The sequence below is a fragment of the Rhincodon typus genome, chromosome 26 (genome assembly GCF_021869965.1).
Source record: "Rhincodon typus isolate 14 chromosome 26, sRhiTyp1.1, whole genome shotgun sequence".
NCBI lineage: Eukaryota > Metazoa > Chordata > Chondrichthyes > Orectolobiformes > Rhincodontidae > Rhincodon > Rhincodon typus.
Genome location: NC_063357.1, coordinates 17,227,483 through 17,252,288, shown reverse-complemented (window position 1 = coordinate 17,252,288; position 24,806 = coordinate 17,227,483). Strand labels below are relative to the sequence as shown.

At 38.2% G+C, this 24,806-nt stretch overlaps 1 protein-coding gene across 8 annotated transcripts in view; it reads right to left on the bottom strand.

The window, feature by feature from the left end:
• The window catches only part of myo18ab (myosin XVIIIA b), a 296,427-nt gene that overhangs the window by 147,025 nt on the left and 124,596 nt on the right, over positions 1-24,806 (bottom strand). For 7 of the 8 annotated variants that reach the window (XM_048612570.1, XM_048612572.1, XM_048612573.1 and 4 more), the window contains 6 exons: positions 22,491-22,633; positions 20,479-20,579; positions 18,535-18,598; positions 14,670-14,814; positions 8,983-8,994; positions 3,674-3,847 (listed from right to left, as the gene is read on the bottom strand). In XM_048612570.1, coding sequence (XP_048468527.1) covers positions 3,674-3,847; positions 8,983-8,994; positions 14,670-14,814; positions 18,535-18,598; positions 20,479-20,579; positions 22,491-22,633 — 639 coding nt within the window. The remainder of the gene's footprint in view (positions 1-3,673; positions 3,848-8,982; positions 8,995-14,669; positions 14,815-18,534; positions 18,599-20,478; positions 20,580-22,490; positions 22,634-24,806) is intronic. The other variant, XM_048612571.1, reaches the window with a different exon arrangement.

The following is a 24,806-nucleotide window of genomic DNA, read 5'->3' as shown; positions in this document are numbered from 1 at the left end:
AGAGAGGGAGGGGTGTGCAAGAGAGGGAGGGGTGTGCAAGAGAGGGAGGGGTGTGCAAGAGAGGGAGGGGTGTGCAAGAGAGGGAGGGGTGTGCAAGAGAGGGAGGGGTGTGGTTGTTTTTAATTCATTTGTGGGACATGGGTGTCACTGGCTGGCCAGCATTTCTTGCCTGCCCCTAGTTGTCCTTGAGAAGGTGGTGGAGAACTGCCTTCTTCAACTGCTGCAGTCCTCCTGCTGTGGGTTGACCCACAATGCTATTAGGGAGGGAATTCCAGGATTTTGACCCAGCAACAGTGATGGAACAGCGATATATTTCCAAGTCAAGATGGTGATTGACTTGGAGGTGGTGGTGTTCCCACATACCTGCTGCTTTTGTCCCTCTAGATGGAAGAGGTCATGGTTTTGAAAGGTGCTGTCTGAGGATTTTTGGTGAATTTCTGCAGTGTATCTTGTAGATAGTACACACTGCTGCTACTGAGGTTTGGTGGTGGAGGGAGTGAATGCTCGTGGATGTAGTGCCAATCAAAGCGGGCTGCTTTGTCCTGGAAGGTGTCAAGCTTCTTGTGTGTGGTTGGGGCTGCACTCATCCAGCAAGTGGGGAGTATTCCATCACACTCCCGACTTGTGCCTTGTAGATGGTGGACAGGCTTTGAGGAGTCAGGAGGTGAGTTACTCACTGCAGTATTCCTAGTTTCTGACCTGTTCTTGCAGTCACTCTGTTAATGTGGTGAGTCCAGTTGAGTTTCTGGTCAATGGTAACCCCCAGGATGTTGATAGTGGGGGAATTCAGTGATGGTAACACTATTGAATGTAAAGGGGCAGTGGTTAGATTGTCTCTTATTGGTGATGGTCATAGCCTGGCATTTGTGTGGCGCGAATGTCACTTGCCACTTGTCAGCCCAAGCCTGGACATTGTCCAGATCTTGTTGCATTTGAACACGGACTGCTTCAGTATCTGAGGAGTCACGAGTGGTGCTGAACATTGTGCAATCATCGGCGAACATCCCCACTTCTGACCTTATGATGGAGGGGAGGTCACTGATGAAGCAGCTGAAGATGGTTGGGTCTAGGACACTACCGTGAGGAACTCCTGCAGAGATGTCCTGGAGCTGAGATGATTGACCTCCCACAACCACAACTATCTTCCTATGTGTCAGGTATGACTCCAACCACCAGAGCGTTTGACCCCTGATACCCATCGATTCCAGTTTTGCTTGGGCTCCTTGATGCCACACTCAGTCGAATGCAGCCTTGATATCAAGGGCTGTCACTCTCACCTCACCTCTGGAATTCAGGGGCAGTGGGGCACACGATGGCGGGGGGGGAGGTGGCAAGATGCATTGCAACAGCTACTTGCAGATGAATGAAAGGCACTGCTGGAAAGTCTTTGCTTGACTCGGGACACACCGACCTACATTTGCCACCACTTTCAGGCAGATCTGTAAGTGGGCAGTTTAAGATGCAGTCCTAAAATGCCTGTGGCGCTAAAGATCAAAGCGTCATTGAAATTCCTAGCCATTCTACAATTCTTGCAATATTACTTGTTAGCCAGAAATGAATGGTTTTTAAAAATAAATCGATTATGTCATTAGTTACTGCAAAAAAACTTCTCCAGTTTGGTGTAATACTTTCCAGTTAGTTAATGTTTGACTGTTGATTTTCATTTGTTAATCAGAGTTCGAGTCTTAAAACATAAAATCTTGACTTTCAGTTATTTCCATTCGTTGCTTGATTCTATGATTCCATGATTTGGGAAACTCATCTCTTTTTAAAAGTTACCACCTTAAAAAGGGAACAGGATTTGGAACAGGGATGAAAAGCAACGAATTCAAATCTTCACAAAATTTAAATGGAGGGAGTTCCTAATCAACCAGCAACGAACATGAGATAATCAGTGTTATAAATTAGCAGAGAAGTCAATAGAAACAGTGATAAGGTAGTGTTGAGTGCCTTCAGGGTACTTATGAAAACTCAGGCTCTGCTTTCAGCTACATCACCAACAGGCAGCATATCGATGCGATTGAGGAAAACATACATTGTTGGAGCACAGTAGACATAACAGTGCACAAGTCAGAAAATAAGTAATTTCAATTGACTCTTTGAACACGATTAGACAGAATAAAACAGAACCAGGTGAAAGCAGTTCCACCCAGCTAGATGACAGTGAGGACAGGTGCAAGATGGTATAATTAACTGTATAAAAAGGTTGCACATAAATTATGGTGGAAAGGAAGGGAAGATTGCTTTTGTCACAATCACATAGGATGTCATTTGTGACTTTAGTAAGAGCTGTTTCAATAATGTGGCAGGGGTGAAAACTTGTTTGGAGGCATTCAAACATGAGACTCCAGCAAAGATGAGCATGAATTTGAGACACATCACCACCTTCACTTTAATGAGAAAACAAAGATTAAAGGTGGGATGTAATTTGCAAGGACAATGGGATAGATTTGTTCTTTTTGCGGAGGGGTCACGATATAAATAGTTTTAAATTAACAAAGGACAAAACCAGGAGAGAAATTGTTAATAATAGTGATGAACACTGAAAGCGGGACGGAGAAGTTGGGCAATCAGCAGTTTAGTCAGAATGCAGTCAAGGGAGCAGAAGTGGGTTGCAGCGACAAGATTTACTTTTGAGAGCACAAGGAGAAGTAAGAGAGAAATCGGAGAAGGTTGAGAATAGTGGGTGATGGCAACTCTAGAGGAAGTCTGGCATGGTGGTCTGGAGAGAGGGACACAGCAGAGGTTAATTGGACGGTCTCAATCTTAGTGACAAAGTAGTTGATGACCTTCTTGCACACAATTGAAAGTAAGGGTAGTGGGGACAGGTAAAGGTCAAAAAGATGACAGTTTGCAGAGTAGAAAAGAAGCTGGGTTTATCTTTACCTTTCAGAATCATCCTTGAATAGACAACAATTTTAGCAGATCAGATTACAATTAGGCAGTGTTTTACACGCACCAACCAAATCTGGTGGTGGTTGGCTATACTAGTTGCCCATCAAGTTTTTGAGTCTGTGTCCCTTGGACTTAAAGATACAAAGATTGGCGCTGTTCAGAAGATAGCCAGAGTGACAGAGTAGTCGTTTTATTGGGGATTAATTTAGAGTTGAGCAAATCAGTGGTACTTATTTTGGTTATCTATCCATATTAATGAGTAATAAATTATCAGAGGTACCATCTTCTGCCTGAGTAGTTAAAAAAAATTGAACTGAGTTAAACTAGACATTAGTTGAAATGTATCAATTCTCACAATAACCTGGCCAATATTACTGAGGCTGACAGGTTAATTGACAGAGACCATCATAATTAGATTATTTATTCGTTGTGGGGCTTTGCTGCATTCAAATTGGCTGCAACTTTTCCACCTGTCAAGTATTATCTGTTGATTGTAAAATGTCTATGTAATTAAAGTTCCTTATTTTTCTTCATTTATATTCAACGGAGACCAAGCTCAAATGGCACAACAAAAATAAACGTGTGCTGCTATGTAGCAATACTACGCTGACCAAACACGAATATACCCAAATCAAATCATTAAAACCAAATTTTACCAGGTATACATTAAATAAAAGATGCATAAAAGTTTTATTTTAAAAAAAGAAAATTTCTTGACATTATCTGATAAACCATTTTAAAATCAGTGGTTTTGGTCAATATATTGTATGAGTTTTACCTGACCCATCGCCTTGTCCACATTCATCTGGCCCTTGACGGAAGGAAGTTGATCTCTGAAGTGCACCTTTTGACTGGTGCTTAAAGAGTGCAGAGGACAATTCTTCCAAGTTGCAACCCAGTAGATAGGCTGCTTTCTGACCCCATTCATGTCTGGCAAACTGTCTTCTCCCAGCTTGAATTTGTAACAATGAAAATCAATTTAGTGAGCATGTTCAAATCATTATAACTAAATAAAATTATACATTTAATATGGAAAAAAATACTAAATGAAGACAATGACAAAATGGACATTAACAGTTTGATAATGTCCAGTTGTAAAGAACAGACAGTTAATGCTAAGACCTAACTGCTGCTTGATTTCATTCTTCCAGTCAGAATATTTATTCTGTAAGTATTATTTATACCAGTATGGGAACACAATTGACTAGGATCCCTTTCTACATCGTTTTATTTCAATTCAGATTTGGATACTCTTTCATAGGTACTTAATTATGTTACACAGAAAATGCCATATTGAGTAAGGCTAGAAAGGAAAACTATTATCAGAATTTCACTCCAAATTCACATACCTAAATTTAAAACAGTACTATTCAAAGACGCATTTAAACAGCAAGATCAATGGTGGTTTATTTCAGATGAATAAAGCACATGCATATTCAGATGTTTATGAAGAACACTACATGCATAAATTCAACAGTAAAAGAACAAGACACAATAAAATAAAAGTAAGCAGTCTTTGACTTGTTCCTTTTCTCTGAATAATCAAAACTGGAGATAGTAGTTAAGATATGACTGGATTGCATTCTACTGTTTTGACTACATAGTGTTCCTTTGCCATGACAATTGATGGTCCATAGTGGGTTTCTTTATTGAGCACAGGTCTAAGACTTCAGATTTATCTTAATTTCATCTAAAACTGTTTCAATATCATTCATGCAGGCCATCTTTCTATACAATATTTCGCATATCATATCCCATGGATTTACTTATTTACATATTTTGTACAACTGATTTTGTATCATCTCTGCACTACCTCTTAAAATCAAATGGCCTTCTCCAGTTTGATGTTAATTGTTATGGTCACAGTGGAGACTATCAACAGTTCTAATTTATTTTGGATCTTAAACTTATAGTATTTAGAAAAGGAATGAAGCTACAAGATTCTTTGTTTGAACATCAGAATTTTATGGCACAAAATCAAAGAACATGATGAACTATAGGCTATCTTAAATAGTTATTTCAAAATTAATATGCAGTGAACTCATTTACTTGTACTCGAAATCAAAGGGCTCAACTCCACTTGTACTCAAATTCTCAAGTCAAATACTTATCAAAAAACGGAAGATTAACTACGTGTTGAGTATTGCGCCAATGACTCAAATCCAGGCTAAAATTCGAGTGCTTCTGAAGCAAAGCACCCCCTTCAAATCTCCTCCGGCCATCCTAAGATTGTAAATTACTCTACAATATGGGCATCTCTGGAATAGTCTTTTACTGTGAAGTTTTACATCTAAAACCTTATCCCCCCTCAAAATTTGTTTATAACACTGTTAATAAAGAGCTTCAGTTTAAAAAAAAAGTTCTAACTTCTTAAGCCAATAACCAACTTTTTAAACTGACATTTGGTGTAAGAGATGCTTCCTTCACTCCAACTTGCTCTAAACTTCCAAACTAAGTAGCTTGAGCAGCAAACCATGCCTACAATCTAGACTCTATATTTAAGTTTAGGTTGACCTTGCTATTCTGTTGTTCATTTTCCAGACTCTGATCACACACTTATTTGATGGAACCTTTTTTTTAAATTACCAGAACTATGACCCTAACTCTTTAAAAAAAAAACACACCCACCACACATAAAGTAAGAGTCTTTTCTCTCCCAGAAACAAATGGACCAGTACACTTTAATTTAATCCGCACGTTTTCTGTTCAATTCATAGTAAGGGATCTCAACAAGAAGGGAGAAGGTAGTCTATTCCGATCTCCTCCTCTCCTTCCCATAAAATAACTGCTCTAACAACTACCCACCGCCATTCACTCTTTAACCAAGTTTTCATCATCCTGAAATTTTATTGCTTTGAACCTTTTTGAAAAAAATTATCAAATTGGTTTTTTTAATGGATATCTTGGTATACATCATAGGAAATGCCATAATCCATTTAAACCTTCAGTTCCTCAAAAATGGTGAAGGAGATTCAAACAGTATCTTCCTCAAATGAAATATAAACAGCAAATACTAGACATACTCAGGAGGTCAGGTAGCATCTGTGGAGGAAAAACCTCTCCTATCTATTGATGCTGTCTTATCTGCTGAATATTTTGAGCATTTGCTGCTTATACTTCCAACCTCCACCTACAGGAGCATTTCACCTTTTCCAAAACGAAATTCAAGGTAGCTGCTGAATAAGTCAAATATATATTCAAGCATCAAATTTACTTCAGCTAATAAATTTGATAATTTTACCTTTACCCACTAGCATTATTAGGTCTACACTGAAGTTGGTACGAACTCCAAGAAAGGAACTTAAATCATTTGGTGTCATTGCCTCAGATATCTAGTTGGAGCCTCAAATTCTCACTTCTTAAATTTAAACTTTTGGTTTAAGTAAACTAAAAAACAAATCCTAATACTGCAGTTTTGCTACCAATTTTGTAGTACAGACTGATGTTACAAAAAATTAAAACTGATTTAATGCACTGCTCTTTTAAGAAACTGAATTGAGTGTTTGCCAAATAAAGCATCCTATGAAATAACAACAGATATCAGATTTTTTTCTTGAAAATGTCACGGTAAGTTCATGGAGCTGGATTCTTAGAAAACTTTGCAAAACTAGAGTCTACAACTGCAGTAAGTTGTAGAAATGCTAAGCTAATCATAAATGGATTTGCCTCCATTGCAGCCATGGTTCATTCACAAGACCATTTTCTACAGTGGGAAAGAAATCCATGATGGAATTAAGTTTCAAATCTCCCTGTAAATGATTAGTCTTCATACATATCTCAACATTTTAACACAATGATATCTCTCACGTCACAATATTAAATGCAATATTAAATGTCAAATATTTTCTACTTGTACATTACATGTTACTAATCATCCTAGTATGCATGCCTAGGATCCACATGTGCAAACCCAATATTTACACCTATCCAGAATACATTGTTGAACAAGTTCTGGAAGATCCTCAATTTATGAAGGGCCAAACTGGCCTTCCTCCATTTCAGGAAAAGGAATAAAACCATACAAAAGCTTTGCTGGCATGTTTTAGAGCATCTGATTAAAGGTGCTATTTAGTCTTGGCTCATAAACTAGAAGGCTGTCGTTTAGGACAACAGTGAATTTGGCCAATTTTCAGATTAACTATATTTCTGAAATATCATATCAGTTAAACTGATATTGGATTCATTGGCAGTGCCAATATCACACTCCAGTGGAGTAGATTTGCCACATGATTACTTTCTACGAAATTCTAAGCTAGTTATGATATCTCTCAACTCTCACACCTTTGCTGCTTCATGAAGGTACTTGATGAACCAGAAGAAATGTTTCTGGCTGAGCAATTCATTCCTCTCTGAACTGAGAGAATAAAAATTGGTGTTAACAACTCTCAAACTGTACCATAGACAGATTTAATGACTGCTAAAAGTATATTAAATTACAAGAGACAATATATTGTGCTGATGAGACAGGAAGGAACATTGGCCATTAAATGAATGGGCCATAATGTGGCAGATGTGGCCAAGCATGAAGTTTGTCGGTTCAACAAAATTAAATTGGTACATTTTTCTCATGGTTAAAAATCTAGCACTCATACAAGAGTAGAAGATTTGAGAGTACAAGCGCGTAAACCATTTCAAGTTAACAAAACTCAAAAAGCAATCAAAATAATGATGGAAAGTTGGCTTAAGTTCAATGAATGGGATTACAAAGGGAAATTATGCTTCAGTTTATACGATGGGATACTCCAAACTATGGGCTGAAACCTCAAATGCAGTAATGGCTGCCATGGTGTTCAAACTAAGTGCTAACAGTTGTCAGGCCCCTTTAAAACTTTGTGGGGTTGTTTTCTAATGCTGGGCATGGCCCAATAGACTCCAAGACCTGTTTGCTGCTGTTTAAACACATTCTACCATAATCAATTTTAAAAATATTAATATTAGGACTAAGTTATTTATGAGGGAAATCAGTAAGCAGAAATCAGTAAAGTGTAATTTAAATGCAATTGATAAAAATGTGAAACTGAAAGCTAGTCTCAGTGGTAACCATTGCAACTACCAGTGATCGTTATAATAACCCGTCTTGTTCACTAATGTCTTTAAGGAGATCAGCCAATTTTACCTGATCTGGCCCACATGCAACTCTAGACTCAGCACAACAGGGTTGGCTCTTAACTGCGCATTGAAATGGCTTAGCAAGACATTAATTTAGGAGCAATTAAGGATGGGCAACAAATACATCTATGAAAGAATAATTTTTTTAAAAAACACTTTCACTCAAAGCATAATGGAAATCTGGCATTATTTTCCCAAGAAATGTTCAGAAAATTGGGCTTTCAACTCTGTAATCTTATACTTGCTGGATAAGTGCATCAAAGGATTCGAAGCCATGTCAGCTAACTGGGATAAAACAAAGAAAAGAAGATGCTTGAAATCCAAAACAAAGTAAAAATTGCTGGAGAAATTCAGCCGGTCTGGCAGCACTGTGGACAGACAACAGAGTTAATGTTTCAAGTCCCATGGCCCTTCTTCAGAACAACGAACATTTTGAAGAAGGGTCACTGGGCTCAGAATGTTAACTCTGCTTTCTCTCCACAGATGCTGCCATACCTGCTGAATCTCTCCAGCAATTCCTATTTCTGCTGGAGTTGAGCTATAGATCAGCATGGCCTACTGTAGTACGGATGTGCTCCAACATGAATTATCACCTTCAGAAGAGCCGAAGTGAGAAAACCAATGGGAAAATGGAGAATAGAATAATGTTTTGCTCTATTTATCATACACTTTTTCTGGTAATAGAAGTACTGGATAAAATGATGGTCTGTCCCAAGTGATTTAACTGCAACTGGCAATTTGCATTAAATGTCTGAAAATCTACATGTGCAATAAAATGAAATTAAATGACAAATGCATTAGTAGGGCTTCACTGAATACATTAGATGAATGATTGTTGACATTTCAAAATTAAAGGAAATAGAATGAAAAACGCCCAATCACTAGCTCAATGAAGGTCTACCCCATGTAGAAATGGATAGTTAGAAGAAAAAAAGTAGCTTTGCAGAGAATATAGATGTATATAATGAACATTTTTACCTTCATCACCATCTGTGTTGTAATGGAACAGCATGCAACATGCAAACAAAACAAAATGTTAGAAGGCAATTTTAATATTCATCAGTTAATAAAACAAAACTATAGCACTGCGAAACAAGCAAATAATGTTTTCCATGGTTAATCACAGACTAACAATCCATGCTTACAACAATTAGTTCAAAAAAGGAAAGTACATGTGAGCATTCAAAATGAACACATTGTCAACAAATTCAGTTTTAACTATCCGCTAACTTATAATGCAAACTCTAATCATATTTATTTATCAATATTACCAAGTAGCTCATTCATCATTTAAGGATTAAAGTAATTGGTACTGTTGCTTAATAATAATTGATTTGAACACAGGGCTTTGAGATTTGCTGCAAGCTATTGAACAACAGTGTTACTAATGATCACATCTGTTGACCTAACTGTTGTCTAAAAAGGAAGTTAAGAAGTTTTTAAAACTACAAATAATTAATATAAATGTAACATGAAGATATCAAAATTGTCACAGATTTTGTGAACTACTGTAGAATCAAAGTTTCATCAAAATATGTTTAAGGAATTTTTTTTGCATTGTTGTATTAAAACTGTGAGCTTATTGCACATTAAGTTCTTGATGCTGTATTTGCAGAAGTAAATACATCATCTGATTCACTAAATAGCTGTAATTTGTATTCACACTGCCAGACAAAAGTTCTGTGCCTGAGAGCAAACATTTGTACACATCTCCAGTGTAAATCAGTTTTTAACATTTTGTAATTTCAGGCAGGAAAGCCTTGAAAAAGTATCTGCTTCGGTTTCCACACACTAAGGAAGTTTAACATGACACTCAGAGGTGATAAGCTGTCAAACTGAAGCAGTTACAATGCAGGAGAGGAACATCAGAGTTTTAGAAGGTGTGTTTTGTTTGAGAGGGGAAAGAATGAAACTTTATGCTAGTTTTAAAATTACTCTTTTGAACAGAAATGTAAATGAGAATTACGTGAAAACTCTTAAATAACACTTGCAGTGCCATCTTGTGGATGAGTTACAAATTGACATGGCAGCTTAAAGGAAGGCTTGAATACGCATAATAGCTACTTTGATTTAGTACCATAAGTCAGGCAGTTCTGAAAGGTTATGAAAAATTAGGTAACCTTTTATCTAGGGTATTTGTTTTGCACCTCAATGGTGTGTTTTTGGTTGTAAATACAGGAAATTCCAGCTCACAAACTTTTCAGCAGTATATCAAAGAGTGTCAAGCACTGGGGACTACTCGTTTCCTCCCAAGCTTGGGGCATAGCAGTAGCTGAACAGGGACAGAAGTAGGTCATTTAGCAACCCCTACCCCACACCTCCCAAGTCTATTAAATCACCATCTCACTGAATGATGCATGATGCAATTCCCTTTCCCCTACATCCTTTATTCAGCACTTCTTAAGAAGAGCCAGGCATCATGCTTATAGCCAAGCCAATGGGTAAGGGGATTTAACAATAAACTGGTGACTTCAACTTTTAAAACAACAGAAAAGAATGCATTCAATCATCGATGAGGAAAATATAAAGAGCACACGACATCCAAGTCTGAAATATTCACATGGCGCTGCAAATCACAGGATAAAGTGTTATAGATTAATGTTATGTACAATAATAAGATTCTCAAATTTAACAAAACCTAATTATACATGCCTTTATCATAAAGCATTTGAGTTTTTGTTAGCAAATGTGGACCAATTAAATATGATGCCAAACAGCAGTTGCTATAAAGTGTAAATAATTAATAATTCAACTGGACAGCATGGTGGCTCAGTGGTTAGCACTGCTGCCTCACAGTGCCAGGAATCCAGGCTCGATTCCATCCTTGGGTGACTGTCTGTGTGCAGTTTGCACATTCTCTCCGTGTCCACGTGGGTTCCCTCCCACAGTCCAAAGATGTGCAGGCCAGGTGGATTGGCCATGCTAAATTGCCCATAGTGTTCAGGGTTGTGTCAATTAGGTGGGTTATAGGGGGATGGGTCTGGGTGGGATGCTCTGAGGTTGCTGTGGACTTGTTGGGCCGCATGGCCTGTTTCACTGTTCAATTAAAGCGGTCTTGCCAATCAATTAGTATCCTTTTCTCCTGCAGTTTAAATTGTAATGATCTTTTGAAATTTGACATTCTTGCATTGGTCTGACCCTTGTAAGATGGAAAAGTACATTTCCTACACTGTAGGAATTCTATGGTACTCTGGATACCAATATCTAGCCCTCTAAAAACACTTGAATTTTTGTTTTACTGGCACAAAATACTTTTCTGATATGTACTGCATCCATTTAACAAAATTAAAGGGTTTTAATTTTAGGGCATTTAAACAGAACCTGCTCATTTTTATTTTTGCCATCATCTGCACGAGGAAGAAATAGTTTGCACGCATTTATCATATTTAGCAGAAGACTAATCAATCTGTTTGTTATCTAGGTTAAGTTTTTTTTTATTCTATTCAAATTGCTTCAAAAATTGAGGCTTCAGGGAAACCTGTATTCAAATAGGATGAAAACAAATTTGGGGCCTGGGCAAAATTTATTGTGGATATAATAAAGAACCAGTGTAAGAACCATGAAATTATACAAGAAATTTTCATTTTAGGACTGCCAACTTTAAAATCATGTTCCAGCAGCAAAGCAGCCGGCCCTATGTAATACAAGTTGACTGCCCCAACAGTGACCTATTTATACCATGTCTTTAATGTAGTAAAATGAGAGTAACATATTTTTATTTGAGCTGTCAAAGGCTGAAGCAGAAGGCATTAAACTCTTGCAATGGCTGGAATTTAAATCTCCCTGCCAACACAAGGGTGTGTTGGTAAGTCTGGAGGCATAAAATTGGGCACTATGCAGAAGCACCATGCCTGTCATCAACTATCAATTGATAATTGCAGCTAGGGAGACACTGCACATCTTGTTCATTTTTATGCCAATTGGGTATCTTCTGGTTGGGACTTTTCCAATGGCAGTGAAGGCTGAATCAGTGTCCATGCCACGAGTCCTCTGCCCAATGAAGTTGTCCACACCCCACCCAACCTTACACTTAAGAGAACGTCATAATTTGATTCTCTCGCTTTGATGGAACTGATTACATTTTAATTGAAATGTGATCACGGTTTGCTAAAAAATATTGTTGCAATCTATTGGGGTGGGGTGTTAAAAAGAGGGAGACAATTTGCCCTCCTAACTTGGTCCTAACACCTGCAAAAATGTTAACATAACTGCATCCACAGTCAGCTCTAAAGCTAGTTAAGTTATTCAATTTTATTATCACTGACTGAACAAGCCAACAAAACAGTTGACCTGTCTGTCTCCTCTCCACCGATCTTCTCCTTTATCCATCTTCTATCCACCATCCCCCCCTCCTTATTTATTTCAGAATCCCCTTCCCCACCCGCATTTCTGAAGAAGGGTCTAGGCCCGAAACGTCAGCTTTCCTGTTCCTCTGATGCTGCTTGGCCTGCTGTGTTCATCCAGCTCTACACCTTGTTATCTCAGATTCTCCAGCATCTGCAGTTTCTACTATCTCTAAAATAGTCATATACCCCAGATGTAAATAGTGTGCATATAATTTAGTTATAATAATTTAGTTGCATGGAAAGTTTGTTAAAAAACTGGAAAAAATTTAGAAAGTGGCAAAATTCTTTACCTCACTAACAGGTGTTTTGAAATAACCACAGCATTTTAATTTAAACTTTTAAAAATTGATCTTTTTTTGAAAATGTAACAGAGAATAGACAACAGTAATGCAGTGGACACAATTTATATAAACTTAACAGAATGGGGATTTGGTAAAGTGCACCATTATAGACTAATGAATAATCTCAGAGAATGTAGAATCAGCAGTCAAGTGGCAGAATCTATTGCTATCTGATTTCAAGACAGAAAGCACAGAGTGTGAACAAACAGCAGTTACTCAAAGTGGCAGACGGTGTTTTACAATGGAATCTAAAACAGAATTTCCAAAGTTGAGGATACCACCAGATTGGAAATGATAGTCTACATGTGGGAGGACTGCAGCAAATTATGGAAGAACATTAATAACTGTGCAAAATGGGCACACGTTTGGCAAATGAAATTCACCACAGTTAAATGTGGGGTAGTATGAGGTAGGAAGAATTAAAGTTACTTATTACTTGGAAGGTGCAAGTCGAGGTGGGGAAGGGGAACAGAGGGACCATGAGGTAGAAATACACCAATCACTAAATGTTGTACCACAAGTTAGCAAAAGTAGAACAAGTACTAGACTTTACTCCTAGAAGGATAGAATTGAAGAAAAGCAGGAAATTTATATTAAATCTTGATTAGACCATATTTATACTGCATGTTACTCTGGTCAACCTACTATAAAAAAGGAATTGAAAGGCACTAGAGAGGCTGCTCCCCACAAGAGGAAACATTCTCTTTGCATGTACTCTTACTAAAACTTTTCCAAATCTTGAATACCTCTATTAGGTCAAGAATCAAGAAAGCGAGTAACACAACAGTTTCCTGATATATTTACCAATTTATTTTTGGTTTCATTCTTGTAAATCTACTTTGCACATTCTCTAGTGCCTTAAATCCCTTTTTTAAACAATATATTGACCAAAGTCACATGCAGAATAAATATAGTCCAATCAAGGTTTGAAGTAAATTTCTTGCTTTTCTTCAATTCTATGCTTCTAGAAATTAAATCTAGTACTTGTTCTGCCTCTGCTAACCTGTGATACAACATCTACTGACTGATGCATTGCTACTCCAAGGTCTCTCTGTTCCTCACTCCCACCTAGATTTGCCCCTTCCAAGCAATAAATAACTTCGCTATGTTTCTTAACACAATGTACTACCACATACTTAACTTTTGAGTCCAAAACTAGAACAAAAAGCACAACAGTGGGCAAATCTACACTTGACAGCACCAAAGTCATGACAAAGCCGCAGAACTTAACTTGCATAACACAAAATTGTCCATTTGCACCTAAATTTTGCATTCAGGTCTAACAACTGGTATAGGACAACATTCTACACAGTAAGTAGGCTTGCGCATACCCAGTGTGGGCAGGCCCACCTGAACATAGCTCCAATCAAGCTTTGGGCAAGTCCCACATTTTCAACTGCTGGCTGCCAGTTTTCAAATGCATTACAAAAGGGCAGCTGGGAGTTGAATTTCTCTTCCTTAGTCTCTGATTTTACAGAATAATAAAAAAAGACTGAGTTTTAAAATATTAGTATTTTCAAAATCTTGAGCAGCAAGAATTAAATTCAATCAATTCACAAGAAACAACACAAAAATATACGTAACAACTTTTTCCAAATCTACAGTTTGTAAACAATTATAAAATTGGATATTAAAATGTGATGGGAATGCATGCCAATGGATATTCTCTCATCTGTTTGCTATACCTTTGGTGAAAGAACTGTAAATCTCTTGACCAAAATATCATTCATTTTACCTGGGATTCCATGATTCTTCTACCAAAGCTATAGCAGGCAAGTGGAAGAACCCCAGGGAAATTCACCACCACTATTCTTCAAAAATAGATGTACTGATTTCACAAAAGCTATACATAGGTTTATGTAACAAACAATAGGTATGATGCATATAAAATAATGCCTATATAGTTATGCTCATGAGAAGTCTGCCAAATAATATTAAGATTCATATTATTGAATTGTTCCTAAATTCAGCACATTACCTTTAGTGGCTCCTGCTGCCCCCAAGTGGTAGATGGCACCCAAGATATGCCAAAAAGCTTTCTGTTCATCAACTGAAATACCAAGCACTTTCATAGCAGCTTGAAGTTTATTAAATTGTTGAGCTGCCTTTTGCTTCTCTTCGGGCTGCAAAAGTAATTGAAACAAAACCATATTTGACAATGAAATACACACAGACAAAATACATGTATATTTATGTATATACACATGCTGAGTAAAATCACTACATATTTTCAATTTATACACTAATAAAAACATCTTTTTGCCTGTTGTTAAGTACACTACTACTCTTATATATCGTACCTCATGGAGGAACAAGAGTCGATTGTTTACTATCCCTTTAACTGCTGCTATTTGGCAATGGAATTTTTAAAATGGATTTAAAGAAAGATAATTAACCCACATCCAACTGATTCTGTACATAAACAAAACTTAATAAGCTGCTTTGTTGAGCAGAAGTGCAGAATATCTGAGGTAAGGAAACTTACTGCAACATAAGAAAACAGTTTTATCCCCACATCATACTTTCATAAACTGTAAACACAAAAGAAATTTAGCCTTTAACTTCAATTGATAACAGGTTAACTAGCCAATGTGTTCCATATTTACATCTTCAATCTGATGAGGTTAAATAAACACTACGTAAATTGTGAAAAGGCTGACAATACGTCAACACTCAAAATGAAAGTTAAATATTTTAAGACTGAGATATACTTTTGCTTTGGAACAACCATCAAGATTTCAACCCAGATATCCTAATGGCCAGAGAGCAGTTGCAGCAGAGTAGGTTGGAATTGCAAACTAAAACCTGCAATCCAGCCAACTCCACATGACCTGTCTGCAAAACTGAATTTCCAGATGGGCAATTCCCCTGCATTTGGAACCCTCCATTTGGATAATTCAGAAGTTCTAATTCACTTAACATTAATTGCCACCCAGGAGATGTTAGTTGGTTAAAAACTTACAATAATTCCTGACTAAGTATTAAAGTGACCCCTCTCAACCCCAATCTCATTATTGTCAAAAGTTCATCTTAAAAACAAGCTCTAACACACCCCAGGCCCCTGATAGCACCCCTGTTGATACACCACCACCCCCTCCCACCCAGAAGTGATACACCGCATCTCTGATCATACCCTTACCTGACATTTCAATCCCAGTTAGACCAGAGAACTCCCTGACCAGATCCAACACTCCCAGCTTATCCTAATCAATACAGCATGGAGCTGAAGGAACACAGCAGGTGAGGCAGCATCAGTGGAGCAGGAAAGTCAACGTTTCGGGTTGGGAACCTTCATCGGGATTGGGAAGGGGGAAGGGAGCTGGGAAATCAATAGGAAGGAGGAGGGAGGAGGGATGGGGCTGGGGGGTAGGTAGGTGGGATGGTGATAGGTGGATGCAGGTAGGGGGTAGTGGAGATTGGTCATCCTCACATACCACCCCACCAACCTCCACAACCAGAGCATCATCCTCCGCCACTTCCGCCCCCTGCAATCCAACCCCACCAAAGAGATATTTCCCTCCCCACCCCTATCTGCCTTCCGGAGGGGCTGCTCACTCCACAACTCCCTCGTCCACGCCACACTCCCCACCAACCCCACCACATCCAGCACCTTTCCCTGCAACTGCAGGAGGTACTACACCTGCCCCTACATCTCCCCTCTCAGCTCCATCCAAGGCCCAAAACAAACTTTCCAAATCCAATAGCGGTTCACCTGTACATCCTCCAACCTGGTCTACTGTATCCATCGCTCCCAATGTGGCCTCCTCTACATCGGTGAGACCAAGTGCAGACTTGGTAACATATTCGTGGGGCATCTGCACTCTATACGCTATAATCAACACCACCTTCTGGTTGCCAACCATTTCATCTCCCCCTCCCACTCCCTTGGTGACGTGTCCATCTTGGGCTTCCTCCGGTGCCACAATGACGCCACATGCAAACTGGAGGAACAACACCTCATATTCCCCCTCGGGTGCCTACAGCCCAATGCCCTGAACATAGAATTTACCAGTTTCAAGATCTCCCCACCCCTCGGCCTCATCCCATATCCAAACCACCCTCTCATCCCTGCCTCCTTCACCTGACACAACCTGTCCGTCTGCTTTCCACCTATCTGCCCCACCCTTCCCAATGGCCAATCCCTACTACCCCTTACCTGCATCCACCTATCACCATTCAACCTACCTTCCCCAGCCCCACCCCTCCTCCCTCCATTTCCCAGCTCCCTTCTCCCTCACCAGTCTGGTAAAGGGTTCTGACCCAAAATGTCGACTTTCCTGCTCCTCTCATGCTGCCTGACCTGCTGGGTTCCTCCAGCTCGACACTATATTGACTCTGACTGCAGCATCTGCAGATCTTGCTTTCTCCCAGCTTATCCTAAGTACTTGTTCAGTAAGCTGGCACCCTGGCATCTTATCCATCTGGCATCCTAACTCTTACATTACATATTTACCCTTTCACAGGAATTGTCAAAATGGCTGGTCATGCTGTCAGACATTTAAATCATAGTCACAGTGTAGTGATTGTAACAAGGTCAGCCAGGTGGACCTCATAGGAGTTCCCTGATTGGGAGTGTTAATCTGGTCCAATCAGGGAGCCCTGGCTGACAGATATAAACAGGAGTGTCAGAGGTTCTGTTCACTCTGATAGCTGGCTCTAAAGAAGCTGGACCAGTGTCAAGGACTATCCACGTGTAAATAAAGAGTGACTTAGTGACAGGATACCAGCTTCTGTGGAGTTATTTCACACAACATGCTACAAAAAGTGATGAAGTTTCTCCGAAGATTTTCTTCATTGCTTGATTTGTGAATTCCTAGACAAGCTTGTAATAGGAAACCTTTGCCCACAAATCATCAGCGCAGAACAATAAAGGCAAGTGGATGAACTTTTGCCCAATTAGGGTCAGAAATAGGGGATCCAGAGCTGAATGGAGTATCTGGGACACGATATTCTAATAGTTTGCAAAGGGTGCAATATTTTCCTTCATTGATAGTTCAACGTAGCCATAATTTAAAATCCTTCAGATTCTACTGCAAACAGTACCTGAGAAGGGCAAGATGTTCTGGTGGGGTTTTGCCCAGACTATTAACTTGTCACTTCTCTCTAGAATGTTCTTCAAAGGAATTGTTGCTACTTTGGACTTCCAGCTTCCACAGTATTTTGATAACGCAGTGTGGAGCTGGAGGAACACAGCATTTTGTGAAGAAGGGTCCCGACCCGAAACGTCAACTTTCCTACTCCTCTGATGCTGCCTGGCCTGCTGTGCTCCTCCAGCTCCACATTGTGTTATCTCTGACTCCAGCATCGGCAGTTCTCACTATCTTCAACAGTATTTTATCTTTTTGTTCATCTCTCAGTTACACTGCCTTTAAATTTTATGTCATCTATTTTAAGTATTTGTGCCTGGAGATCTAGCACTTCTTTTTATTCGATACTAGTTCATTTATTCCAATTCCCTTCAACTTTCTGCACAGCTATACGAAATACTTTCAAATTAATAAATCTTTATTACTTAATACATCAACTAAGCCCATTATTGGAGATTAAAACTTTATTCGGCTGCCCAAAGGCCACGCACACTTTTCCTGTTATCAGCGTCCTTAACAATGGAATTGTTATCTTACTTAATATTTTAGCACATCTAAACTCCATCAGCTTACTGCACTAAAAGGAATCAGAAACAAATCTGCAACAAATTATTCCCTTTCCTCTCCCAACTTTTAAACTTGAATTCCTCCTAAACGGATAATTATTTTACTGATTGTTGAATAGAATAAAACTGGAGAATATAGAATGCAAATATTAAATATTACATCAAAAAATCATTTAAATATCAAAGTTACCTTCGATAAAGGTATAATTCCAAAAGCACTGTTTTCTGCGAAGTGATTCAGATGAAGCTCAGTTCTGTGAGTAACAAAAATATGAAAACCAAGATCTTGTACAGAAATCTGTAAAGTTAGCAGTACAGGGGGTTCTTTAACCTTCAACAATAGTATAAAATGTACATTACTGAGTGCACATCATTTATTGTACACATTTTTCTTTCTACTAATTTCAAGATAAAATTAAAATGACCTCCACAGACTATGTACCTTAGTAGGCATTAATTTTGGGCTGGTCGCTTTTTGAAAAATTGAAAGAACCCCCCTTTAAATTCTACGCCATATTAAAGGTTATACAGAGTTAAAAAGAACAAATGTAAAATTGGATTCTTTCAAAGGTACTTAAAATTAGAAGGAAATATCTGTTCTTTATTTAAATAAATTGTTTCAAACTACAAGATTACAACAAGACATTTCGATAAGGCATGATGGATTAAGACATTTCGGCCATATTTAGAATAGCTATACATTATAGAGATTCTGGATGGTTAAACAAGCTGACCTGCTAAGTACCTGAAACCAAACAAATCAGCACTGCCCACGATTGATAGTCAATCATGAGATAGTTGCTCTTCCTGCTGCAAACATGACAGTTTTACAATTGTGGCCTCTGTGCCCCTAGATTAAGGATGGGAAGCCTAATTGGGGTATCCACTTACGATCATGCTCCCACTACAAGTAGGCACATGGGTGTTGAGGAGACAGATTTACATTACATAAAACCACAAAAAATAGAAACAGGAATCAGATGTTCAGCCTTTTAAATCCACTCTGCCATTTAGTGACATTATGGTTAATCTTTGGCTTCAATACCATGTTCCTTATTGCTTTTACTATGGTACTCTGATACTGAAATGATCAAATTGTCAGTGGACACTACCACTCACATCATACCACAGCTACATGGTCAAAGTGCTAAAGGGCACCTATGGAATTAATAAAGGCATTTCATATTTGACATACCATCTACTTTACCCTATCCTCTTTCCTCTCTAAGGATTATTATGAAGTAGCGGGGGATTTGGTACTGGATTTGAAACTATCTAGTCATTGACAGTGTTACAAACTGAAATTCCATATGCACCGACGTTACCTGAGAGTCAAACTGCCTGAAAGTAGAGAACAAAAAGAGCAGACCTAAGAAATACATTCCAAGAGAAACACATTCAAAAAGAGTTGAAGGAAAAGTGAGATCTGGGAAGTAGTTTTGCAAATGCAGCTTCCAGTCATCAGCCAAGATCAACTGAGAATATTTGTGCATTTTGAAGGCTTCCTCTTAACCTAAAAAAAATTCGCATGGCACAAGGACATGCCCAATGTGTTATCTTGGGTATTAAGGAGTTTGTGTTCTAACGTTTAAACCTATTGCTATTAAAAATGTATTTTAAAAAAAAAATCATTCTTGCTGCAGAAGTGGAATCCATTATATTCACAACTTACAAGGTGATCACAGAATGATAATCAAATTGACATTTTCTAGGAGTCCCAAAAGCAAATCCATCCTTTCACTCAAGGATTGTAAAACAGATCTTTTCCAACAATTTAATTTACGGAAAGATTGCAAAAAAAAAAAAAAAAATCAAAGAAACCATTGACTGTGGGCCGAAATATTCAAAACTGTTTTAAATCATAGGGCAACAACTGGTAACATTCCTCATTTCTGGCCAATTTGTCTTTCATTCTAAAGTTTGGACATATTCTTATAATAGTAGTTAGAATAGTTTTGATTCTTCAAGTAATACCATGCTGAAAGGTACAATTAAGGTCAAAGGTCAAAGGTCAACCCCTGTTTAAAAATTCTACTAATTTTGTTATTAACAGAAAGAAGTTACAGGAATAAAAGATAAAATAATCATCCACACAGAATCAAAACAAGTAGAAGCTTTAAAACTATTTCTGTACCTGAGAGCACTGTCAGCACCAGCCATCAGGTAGTAGAACACATTGAATGCACCTTCATTCTCTGGACGCTTAGATACCCTGAGTTTCTCCAAAAGCATAGTCTAAGAAAAGAAAAAACTGTTGAAAATATCCTTTTTTTAATACAAGTATCAATTCAATACTATTTACCTAAATTAACGGACCGTACCTATCTTTCTAGGATTCAATGAGACAAATTTGTGTGCCTCATCTCACACAACTACAGGGTTGAGACAAGACTTGTGGCACAGTGGTACTGCCCCTACCTCTGGACCAAGATGCCTGGGTTCAAGTCTCATCTATTCCATAGGTATTAGCCATTCTGAAAAGGTTGATTAGAAAATATCTAAAGGTCAGCTATAAAACTACAGACTGGTATCCTTCACTAGAATCATTTGCAAATGTTTTGAACACATCAGGCCTCATATGGCACAATGGTCATGTCCCTAACTCTAGGCCAGAATGCCCAAATTGAAGTACTACCTGTTCCAGAGGTGTGGAGGAACATCTCTGAACAGTTGATTGGAAAATATCTATATCATCTTGTGGTCCAGTGGTAGAATCCCTACCTGTGAGCCAAAAAACCTGGGTTCAAGTTTCACTTACCTGCAGGCATATCATAGTATGCCCAAATGGGTTGTTAAAAACAATAATACCACAGCGATGATTCCCAAAACCACAATGGCACGTAATGAAGCTCCGTGTCAACAATGCCTTGCAAAATACACCCAAGTGTATAAGTCAAATATATTTTTCCTTCATCTTAAATTCAAAGTGACATTGTTGTAGTAGGAACAGTAGATATAAGAATGAATAATCAAAAAAAGTGTATCGCATAGCTGAAGACAAACAAGGGGATAGGAAACTGTAATATGTGTATCGCAATCAAATTGTTTAATTTGAAACCAGACTAGCTACAGTAAACAGAATGGGGAAAAATATATCACCCTAATGCACACAAAGGGACATCATGATTGGAATACATGCAAATGCTAGGAACTATCATAATCTAGTGGAGTGCTATATAGTGACAGATGAATCAGGAGAAGATCACTCTACAATACAAAGGGGAGAGGTTCCCCATTGATATTGTAGAGCCACAAGCATCATTTAACTCGGGGATGAGATGATTGTCCTGGCTGGTCGCCATCTAAAACGCGATGGACGCCACTGCTGCAGAATGCACACCGTCAGGGGACCCATTAGTAGGTCAAAGAGATCCAATACTGAGGAATGTACTCTTAGATAGGAGTGTTTAGATTTACAATGCACTAAACAAAGACTTATCTGGGAAGTGTGAAGCCCTGTAACAATTGCACATATCCTGCAGCCCTATGATGCTCAAGAAGCCTACGGAACCAATGAGAAAGTAAAATGGATAAATGTGAGGTTCAAATTAGGATCAGGGATGCAGTCTCCGAGTGTGGTTTTCTCTGTGTACACTTGTAGATAAACTTGTTGTTATCTGAACCAGCAATTACCTCCAATCAAACAATCGGTCAGAACAAAAGGACAAGTGAAGAGAATCAGAACAAAAGGACAAGTGAAGAGAAGGGATAAAATTCAACTGTAGGGCTGAGGTTGCTGAGAGTCTGCCATGAAGTGAAGGGAGAAGGGAATATTTAAAGAACAGAACTAGAAGAGCACAGGGTGTAAGTGGCAAAAAAAACGCGACAAAAATCAAGAGAAGCGTTGTCATAGAGGGATTTCAATTTACTAAACGAGGGCTAGTTAGCCGCAATCGACAAGTGGAATTTAATGCTGAAGACGATATGGATAGCTGTATCTTGGATCCACTGGAATTCATTGAGAGTAGAGAATAAATAAAAGGTCAGACCAATTTCTTTGTACATTGTACTCTGAAAGCTCACCTTCTGGCAAAGTTTGCAAAGGAACAAATGGGATATCTATTAAGAACTTGGGCTGGTCATTATTCACAGTCTGAATATTTTCCCATACGGCAAGCATGGGCTGAAGGGGTGTATGTTTCTTACCTGTATAGAAGCTGAAGCCACCTGACCAGCCTGATCAAAGTCAAGTGAGATGATCTGTGAGAAACGTGTGGCATTGCTATTCATACTTGTAGTGCTATTACCAAAGGCTTCCAAAACAGAATACACAGCCTGCCATTTCTCCACTATACATTTGAAAAACATAACAAAGACACATATTAGTGAAGGCTTAAAAGACAGAATGCTTTCAATGTAACATCTAATAAAATGATGTGAATACATTAGTCATCAGGTAGAATACAGCTTCAGTTCAGTCAATGAATTTCTTTGGGACAGAAGTTAATCTTCTGGTCTCTATTCACACCTGGCACAGCTTTTATTACATGACTTAACAACAAGGCATTTATTGCATGCTAGAATGGCTTGGTGCATCAATTTAAAAGTAAATTATTTGAGAAAGTCTGTATGCCAATCCACAGCCATACCAGGCAGAAAAAAAATTAGTACTTGTTAATACCTTGTTGGCATCAGTCTGCGAGCTAAACTCTTGTACTTCTAAATATACAAAGTTGATAAAGGACCCAAAGCAGGTTGCCTATGTGCTACTAAAATAGGGAAAGGTCTGACTAAGTTGCTAAGATTCCTCGGAAGGGTTAACAATTTACTAACTTGTGTTGAGTACTGAGTATGATCCTTAAATTCATTTGCCATTCCTTTACATCAGCTATAAATTTACCTACCTTTTATTCAGTTTCTGTGCCAATTTCAATCATCCAAATTAGAAACAAGAATATGAACACACATCCCTGGGGTCTGAACTGACCACGACAATTCATGGGATGCTTTTTTTTTGTCTTCCACAGGCTCAAAATCCTTCTTCAAAAATCCGTAAGGAACCATTTTATTTCACCATTACTAATCCACACACTCATCTCTAATGATTCTGTGTTTACCTTACCGACTCTCTTTTTATATGCATAAAATCTGTTCTTACTTTTCTTGCTAGTTTACTCTTACATTCTAATTTCTCCCTTGCTGGCTTCTAAACTTCTCCCAATCTTCTGGTGTACCACTAACCGATATGGCAGTTTACACTCTTAATTTTGTATAATTCTTAAGATCCTACTACATCCCTTTTGTTCCACTGAGAAAGAGAGACGGTGTGTCATTGTTGAGTTATAAATATCTATCATAGCTCATCTATACCATTACCTTTTAATATATTTTCCAGTCCACCATAGCCAATTCTATTTTCTTATCTTTGTAATTTCCTTTCTTTACAATAAAGGACTTCAGAAACTAGTTCCAGACCAAAGGTTTTCACCTTTAAATAAACATCAATTCTAAACATCATTAACTAATCCTGTCTCTTTGCAAAATTATCAGATTTAAAATAGGCCCATTTCTTATTTAAATATAGAACATATTTTCTAAGAAACCATCGTGAACACCCTCTATCTTGCAGGCTACTTCTGATCTGTTTCATCTAAACTAGAACTTGATTAAAACAGCGCACAATTTTTCAGTCTGTTCGTTCAGGCACCTATTATTTTTGATTCCCACAGAATAAGTAAGTAATATTAAGGGCCTATAAAATACCCCCACCAGTGACTTCCTTCCTTTGTTGTTATTTATCTCTATCGTTCTGAGCCGCGATAATTTGTCACAATGATACCAATCCCCATCCTTCATGAACAGAGCTACCCAACCTCCTTTTCCTTTCCTTTCATAATGCTAAATACCTCTGAGCATTCAGTTTTCAGCCTTTGACACTTTGCGATTATGGCAAAAATGTTCCATTTTCTGAATAAGTGGTGTGATAGTGTAAATTTCAGAGATTTAATAACTGTTCAAGAATTGAAAGGATCAACAACTCTGTATGGAATAAACTGTTAAGGGACAAGGACAAACGGTTATATGTCTGGGAGTTGGAGGAGTGAAAGCTACATAAACAAAACTGTTTTAACAACTGCTTGATAAATGACTGCCATAAATTATGTCACAAGGACAAATGGCTACCCTGCAGGAGAACTTAAGGAGTTAATCACAGAAAAGCTGCGTCTTCAAACAAACAGTCAATGCTAAATGCAATAAGAACAAAGAAGCTATGTTTAAGAAGGCAAGCTGCAGACTTGATGGTTCCAGAGCAGTAGTTAACATTGAAGATGGAAGAATCTAAAGGATCACCAATAATGTCACACCACAAGTTTGACAGATGGAAAATTATATAAGAATTCAACTCCAGAATTCCTCAGGAGCAGAACTCCAAAGAACAACACTGCACAAGGATCGAACTCTAGACACATCCTGAGACAGACAGTGTTGGTTGGAATCATAGCTAAATTCCACCATTAATTG